Source organism: Dipodomys ordii, unplaced genomic scaffold (genome assembly GCF_000151885.1).
Source record: "Dipodomys ordii isolate 6190 unplaced genomic scaffold, Dord_2.0 Scaffold44, whole genome shotgun sequence".
In the NCBI taxonomy this organism is placed as follows: Eukaryota; Metazoa; Chordata; class Mammalia; order Rodentia; family Heteromyidae; genus Dipodomys; species Dipodomys ordii.
This window is the reverse complement of record NW_012267260.1, coordinates 1,591,476-1,599,052: the sequence shown is the minus strand read 5'-3', so window position 1 is coordinate 1,599,052 and position 7,577 is coordinate 1,591,476. Positions and strand designations below refer to the sequence as shown.

Below are 7,577 nucleotides of genomic sequence, written 5' to 3'. Positions count from 1 at the left end.
TATGGGATGGGATATTATGGGATGTTATGGGATGGGATGTTATGGGATGGGGATGGGAGGGGAGGGCAGGGGATGCTATGGGATGGGATATTATGGGATGTTATGGGATGGGATATTATGGGATGTTATGGGATGGGATGTTATGGGATGGGGAGGGGAGGGGAGGGCAGGGGATGGGGCTGGGATGCTCTCCAGTGGGTGGAGGCTGCCTTTGGCCAACCTTCTCCATTGAAGAACAGGCAGGAGATGGTACCCAAAGTCTCAAACGGTTACAAATTGATTTTCAAGTGATCTAAGCCTCTGACCATGAAGAAACGAAGACCAAAGGCAAACCCCAGGAAGGGTGGGGGAGGGAGGTGGGTGCCAGGTTCTCTGTGAGCCACCCAGGAAAGGCAGGGGTGTGGAGCAGGGAAGGCAGGAGTGCAGAGGGAGGAGAGACAGCGAGACACAGCGGGTGCCAGGCTCTGGGTGGGGGGGAGAAGGGGAAGGCCCATGTGGCCAGGCTCTGGGGGGGGGGGAGAAGGGGAAGGCCCACGTGGCCAGGCCTCTGTGTTCATACTTTCTAATTCCTGCTGTTGTTATTACAATTTTGAAACTGCCTACCTGTGACTATTAAAATTTTCTTTAAGAAAAAAATTTATTAAACAATGATGGTAACTTTTGGGATCCATGCCAGCTATTGGACCTCAAGTAGATCCACAGACCTCCTGCTCACACTTACAATGCACGGGTCCCTGGGAGGCGGGCACACTCTCTACCTTCAGAGACATCCTTCTCTGCAAAAGGCACAGGTTTGGAAAGAGTGACTGCTGTTGAACTCAGCACTAGTCCTTGTTACCTTGGCCTTGCTGGTGTAACCAGGAATTCACTGTCCAATAAAGTCAGGTGACCCCTACTCAACCAGCCCCTCCCAGAATGCCTTGCGTGTATTTATGCTGCACGTGTGTCTGTGTATGTCACATGCATGTTACTGACTCTGCAGGAGAGGTTACAGAGATGAGCATTTCCTGATGGATCTCTACACAAACTCCTCTTCAATATCTGTCAACTTAAGGCATGAGCACAGTTTTTCTTCCAGTGTCAGGAAAGGTTAATAAAAAATTATTTTCCAGTTATGAAAGACTCTTTGAAACTCACAACATGCTTAGGTAAACAGGAAATATACTTCAGTATGGAAGACATGTAATCTAATCCTTCTCTTCATCTGCATATGTGTTTAATACACCAACTAACTAGACACTTGAAAGAGAGCTGTTAAAAAAAAGTTACGTTATTTTTATCATTAACAAAGTTAAGTAGTAGTGACTAAATAAAAAGCCCACTGATATTCAATAACTCTAGTTTAAAAAAAAGAGAGAGAGCTCAGTCTGTCAGCCTATAATACATGATTGCCAAAATTTGGCCTAGGAATTATGTATGAGAGAGTGGAAAGTTTCTAGTCACAATTCATCATTTATATGATTTCTTTAAGACAGACTAAAGTAGTTTAAAGGTAAAATATGTAACATGTTTGATGTTATATTTACATATTTATATGCGTTAAGTCAGTTTCTTTGCCTCTTATTTTGCCTTTAGTGAATTATAATTCTTTTTACTTAGGAACGCAAAATCAATCTCACTTGAATTTTAAGAAGACATCTTAGTAAATATGAATGCGAGTTTGGATTAAGGCCGATTGTTCTTGTTCTGCAAAACTTAGGCTGGGAAAAGAAAAGTCTTCCTAAAGGACAAAATAAATGCAGAATATCTGTCATTTGACTTGAAAACAGGCGTTCTTCAAAAAGGCTGTTAGGAGATCCTTTCTACTTGATTCCTCCAGTGATGGTTGATGTCCACAGACCCCCTACCTCACAGTCACAGCTCCGTGCCTTCAGAGCAAACCCTGACTGGCTGTTAGCTGGCTGGCTCATCTCCACTAGGTCCCCCCCACAGCCACCTCGTGTAAGACACTGAGAAAGCAGAACACCCGAGTCCTGTTGGAGCGTGAAGCCCTTCGCTGGCTAGGGACGCCTCACTAGAGGGCTCAGGGAGTCTGGTTGCCTCTTCCTCTTTCTGCTCTAGTTTACTTTTGGAGAAACGCAAAGGTTAAATCTTTTTATTTTTTCTCAAGAGTGACTGGCTGTGAGTTCTGTGAAGGTTTCTTCTGGGGTCATAAAATCGGGGTTCACTTCTCCCCCACTCTACTAGGAGACATTTGCCTACTCTCAGAATCAGTTTTGCAGTCATTTTTGTTGTCAGACATTTCTTGTAGAATTTCACTACTCAGCAAGCATGATAGAAGGAAGTAATGTTTTCTCTTTTTTATTGTGAAAATACTGTACAGAGGGGTTTACAATTACATGGGCAAGGTGGAAGTAATGTTTTCTAAAGTTTAGAACCAATATTATTTCTCAAGACCACAATGGAAATCTGTATTTCTTGGTGTAAGCCATAAACTTATGAATCGATATGTGATAATATGAACAATAGAAAATGTATTGATTTAAAAGCACAAGTACTTAATCAAGTTTCTTTTTAAAGAAAAAGATTCTAAAAGTTACTGAATAAAACTCTTTTTGTTTTCTGGGTTTTTTTAGTTTATCATTTGAGTTTATGGGTACAATGCATCTTGATCAGTGTCCTTTATATATCAGAAAGAATGGCATACAAATTTAAAAATTGTACTTAGTACCTTTCTACAACATAAAGGATTATAAATGGTCAAAATAAAATTTTATCAGGACAAGTGCAGGGCTGAACTATAACACATTCTGCTGTCAGATTTTAGATGAGCCCCAACTGACATTCCTTGTGATTTCTTTTTGAATGCATAAATTACACTAAGTTGGATTTTTTTCTATGACGACAGTGAAACTAACTGAAATCCACAAATAGTATTTCAGAAATGCTGCAAAGTGAAATGTTCCATGAGCCACAGTTCCATCGCTCTTACAGCAGGAAGAGCAATGAAACTAGTTGGGAACTGACTACATTTAGAAGTTCCCATTGAGCCTGTTATTTACATGGAGAGAAAAGGTCCACAGCACCTGATGAGTGCAACCAATAGCCCAGCCCCTGCGCTCTGAGCGCCTTCCCAAACCCATGTGAGTGAGCGGCTGGCAAGGCATCTCACCCCAGGACAGCATTGTAAACAAAAATGAAGGGAGGATATTAAGCAAATACTGCAAAAACACCCGCGGGACACTAAGATCGGGGCTAACTTTCCTCTGAAAGACTAAGAGGCATTAGGTGAGGAGACTTTTAACTGACGTACATAATAAAGCATATTAACTTTAAGCCAGTGCAGATTGCATTTTTAAACTCACGGCACATTATTAAACTCTCAGTTCCTTCCCGTGGGTTGAGTTTGTGGGTAAAAATTTTAGTCTTCAAAATTAGGTATGTTCTAATGTTATTTTCCTTTGAATGTCTGAAGGCACTACCTTCACCTTCAGTTTGTACTAAAATACTTACAGCCTTGGTGAAATCATTTTAAGTTGGTAAGCACCTAATGTCATTGAGAAAGGAAATACTAGACATTAAATATCATTTGATGTTGTATTTTAAAAATTACCATGAAGAACCAGGTATTGAGTAAAATTCAACTTTAAAAATACTCACTAATATTGTCATTGCTACTTTAAACCTCAACATAAAAATACCATCTCAAGTATTAAGTAAGTTCTACATAGGCAAAGACCATCATCGCATGCTTTAGCTTCCTCTTGCTTGTGGAATAAAGCAAATAGGTATGGCATCCCTTCATCATTAAAGTGAAGAAATGTTAGATTGAGACTTCTTCTCTAACATATTTTTCCATGTGATTCCAGAAGCCCATCCTGGACTCCTTGGTGATCATACTTTATTGTACTGGATGAGCTTGGTAAATTTCGTATCAATATTATTACAGTAGCAGCTTCCTCATGAGAGGTTTTAAGTAGGAATGGCTGTTTATATTTATATGCTCATTAAATAACTAGCAGAAAAGGTCCAGAAGATTTCTTTCAGATCACCATCTAAGTGTTCATTTGTATTTTTTCTTCTTTGCCCAAAGCACTGTTATCCTCATAAATTTCCCTGTTTTAGACTACTGGCTTTTTATTCGTATATATTTAAGTGAGGTTGAAAGTTTTACAATATCTGAAAAGACCCAAATCTACCCACACTGTCACACTGTGATTGTTTGATTTTAGATGTTCACATTAAACATACATATATATATATATGTATTTATTTATTTAATTAGTATAGACTTGGTTTCCTGAAGCAAAAAAACAAAAAAACAAAAACAACCTTACATGACATCAGTGAAAGAAAGGAAACAGAAGCTAGAGAGGAGAGTTACAGAAAATGACTTTATATAAACAGGACCACCTACCAGGCAGCTACTTTGCCATCAGGAAACCATCGGCACGGTAAGAAGGCAGACTAAGAAATAAAGGAACAACATACCTAAGTTGACCAAGCTCATGACCATGTCTGCGTCGTTCAGGAAGCTGGTGTCGTGCAGGCTGGTGAGGGGGGGGCTCTGGGTGGTCAGCGGCGCTGCTCGGGACAGCTGCGTGTGGCCCGGACACCCACTCGCAGAGGCCGTGGGCCCCTTTCTCGGCCCTCTGCTCTCCCCTGCCAGGGATGGCCTCACCGAGTACCCCCGCTCCTCGGGGTTCTCCTCACTGGCCATGGCGTTGTACAGGTCCAGCATGAAGAGGGGTGCAGAGGATGCCTGCTTGCCAGGGGAGAAAGGCCGGGGTCTGTGTGGCAAGCCCAGGATGGACAGAATCTCCCTCTGTATTTCCCGTCTTTCATGGTTCCGGAGTCTTCTATAAATAAAACTCGAGTGAACATGATTTTCTCCCAAGCCTCCTTTTGCACTGGCCACTAGAACCCAGCCGCTCCCCAGGAAACCCACAATGCCCCCAAGTAAAAACACAGGCAGATGCATTTTTGTCCAAAAGCAAAAGTTGAGATTTCAATCCTTCTTGTCCACTTAGTATACGAAAAAACAAATTCTAAGTTCTTTGGAGACACGTTGTCAGTAGCTGCAGAGACAAAGTTACCTATTCTTCATGACAGAGCCCTCTCTGAGCTCAGCACCCTCACTGGCTTTCCCGTCCTACTTGAAGTATTTTGGAATGGGTCAGGAGTAGTCACTTCTAAGAAAGCTGAACCTCGGGCTTCCAATTATCCACAGTTGTGAAGAGGTTGTGCTTCACCCACGTAGCGAGCAACAGCTAATCTTGTTTGACCAGATGGCCCAGGCATTCCTATGTGAAATGAAGATAAGCAGGCCTTTGGGGTTGGAATGAACGAAAGCGGATCTTCTCTTCTCCTCAACTGTAGTCTCCCAAGTTCTTCTCAACCCTTGAGCTATTTCCAGGACAAGCCCCGATTTCTGAGCTCCCGGTCTATGCTGATCTGCCCCTGGGGATTGACCTTTGCGCTTGTCCAGCAGCTGATCACCTGAGCATCCTTTATGTCCTCTGGGTTTGAAGCAAGACCCAACGTTGTACCAGGCAAGTCAATGTGTGTCCCTGCATTGAAACCTTTCCTATTAGTCCATTCAATCCTTCCTCCTCTCACTGCTGATTCCACCTCCAGCAGGCACAAGTCCACCGCCCTCTTCAAGGGAGATCTAAGGAGAAATGTAAGCGCAACCCTGCTGGGGAAGAAGAGGCTTCTCATTGTAACTTGAGACTGGAAAAGCAAAAAGAACTTAACCCTTGTGGTGCCAGCACGGCCTCCCTGTTCATAGTTTTATAACCACACATCTGACATAGAACAGTGATGTATGGGGCGTACAACTTGCAGGGGGAATAAAAGTCGGTTTTCAAGTAACAGCCTGGATATTTTGCCACTCATTTTATATAGGGCTCTTTCAGATCTCTCTCTCCCTCCCTCCCTCCCTCCCTCTTTCTCTCTCTCCCTCTTTTTCTCTCTCTCTCTAATGGCAAGCTTTTAATACACTTCTATTTCAAGTCTCAGGTTACACTAAGTTAGCATGACATGTCTCCTTCCTATATTTGATATTGTTTCTAGTTTTTTGAAGTCACTAAAATTTGCTTCTTGGAAAATGAAAGGACACTTTGAAAACTAGGGTTCATTCACTCTTTCTTCAGGCTAGCCAGTATAAACAAACACATGGAGAATTGACCACCAGTAAATATATTTCAGCTCCCCAAGTGTTAGTTACAATAATTCTAATATAATGTATTAGAAAACCTAGCTTTAAATGTCATTGCATATCAAAATTTTAAGCAGAAATGTATATTTATCCTCCTCTTATTAAGTCAGTACAACTGAGGCAAAAATATGTGAAGGCGTGCTATCATGGCTCTTTGAAATGTAGATGGAATCACAAATTAGATATTTCCCATGAATTGTACTCAACACTTTTGATTTGTTGTAACCCATACCAGTAAACACAGGTCTGGCTGGTTTTCAAATATTCTTTGTGACTACATGCAAATTGAGATTTGCATTTGTGAAACTGGATGGGTAAAATGAGGAAGTGCACACACCTTTCTAAAACCCCAGACTTAATCCAAGGAAATGGGCAAAGTACGTGTTTATCCTTCTAGTTTAATTCCTTTCAAGGTTAGAAGCCTCCAATGTTTCAGTGCTGCTATAATTCTCCTCATAGTTCCTCACTCAGCCCTTACTCCACAGTCCAGCCCCTGTCTGGGAAAGCTTTCTGATACCAATGTGAATTCATTGAGCAAATTCTAGAACTGTTCAGAAATGTTTATATTTTTCCTTACCTAGAGGCCTTGGTTTTGTGTTTTACCTCTTCCTCCATGCCCCCTCGCCCCCTCTGAGTGGACAAAGCAAAGCCTTCCTCCTCCCAAGTCTTCAGCTGCTCTGTGCAGTCGTGGCCCTGAGAGGACCTGTGAAATCTTACTGTAGACATCGTTTTTCCTATGCAAACTCATTGGAATTCAAGGATGCTTTTCATTACGGGCCTTGCTAAAACATCTTTCTTGATGGAGAACCTTGCAGGATGTCTCAATAACAGATCCAAATGGTGGCGTACATCAAAAACCTCTGCAAAATCAAGACCTTCGGGTAAGGGAAGCAATATAGCCTCATAAGAAATGGTTTACGCCCACGAAGTTATTGGCCTTGTTTATACCATATCCAGACAAACCGGTAAGTGTTGGTCTCCTGTGCAGACTTAGATCAATTCCTTTTCTTAAAACTGAAAGCTTCTCCTCCAAGCTTATCCCTAGACCCAGCAGGCTGTGATTTCCATCTACTGATTAAAAAAACAAAACAAACTCAGAAAGTGAGGAGTTTACTCCCCACCCCTTACTGCGCAGTTGCAAAGCTTAAACTGGCTGCACTAGAGGAACAACGATTCTGATTTTCTTTCACCTAGACCAATTTTTCCCCTAATCATGTGAAAAATAGAATGAGATTAGGTGTCACGATCCCCACGGATGGCTTATGATCCCCACAGTGCCAGCGTGTCTAATGACTTACACAGGCTCCATCTTTATGTTGGAAATCCGCTGCTACCATCACTGGTCAAGCCATAGACTTGCCCCCCCCCGTGCCCCCCCTCCGTCCCCCCTCCTTCCCCTCCTTCTGTTCCCCAGGAC

The 7,577-nt window shown here is 42.3% G+C and overlaps 1 protein-coding gene across 2 annotated transcripts in view; it reads right to left on the bottom strand.

The window, feature by feature from the left end:
- Nucleotides 1–5,030, bottom strand: part of Bmp5 (bone morphogenetic protein 5) — a 104,177-nt gene extending 99,147 nt beyond the window's left edge. The window contains exons 1-2 of one of the 2 annotated variants that reach the window (XM_013019123.1): nucleotides 4,622–5,030; nucleotides 4,432–4,537 (exon numbers count right to left, since the gene is read on the bottom strand). In XM_013019123.1, the coding sequence (XP_012874577.1) occupies nucleotides 4,432–4,537; nucleotides 4,622–4,921 (406 nt within the window). In that variant the 5' untranslated portion in view covers nucleotides 4,922–5,030. Of the gene's footprint in view, nucleotides 1–4,431 lie in introns of both variants that reach the window. The other variant, XM_013019122.1, reaches the window with a different exon arrangement.
- Nucleotides 5,031–7,577: the final 2,547 nt, after the last annotated feature.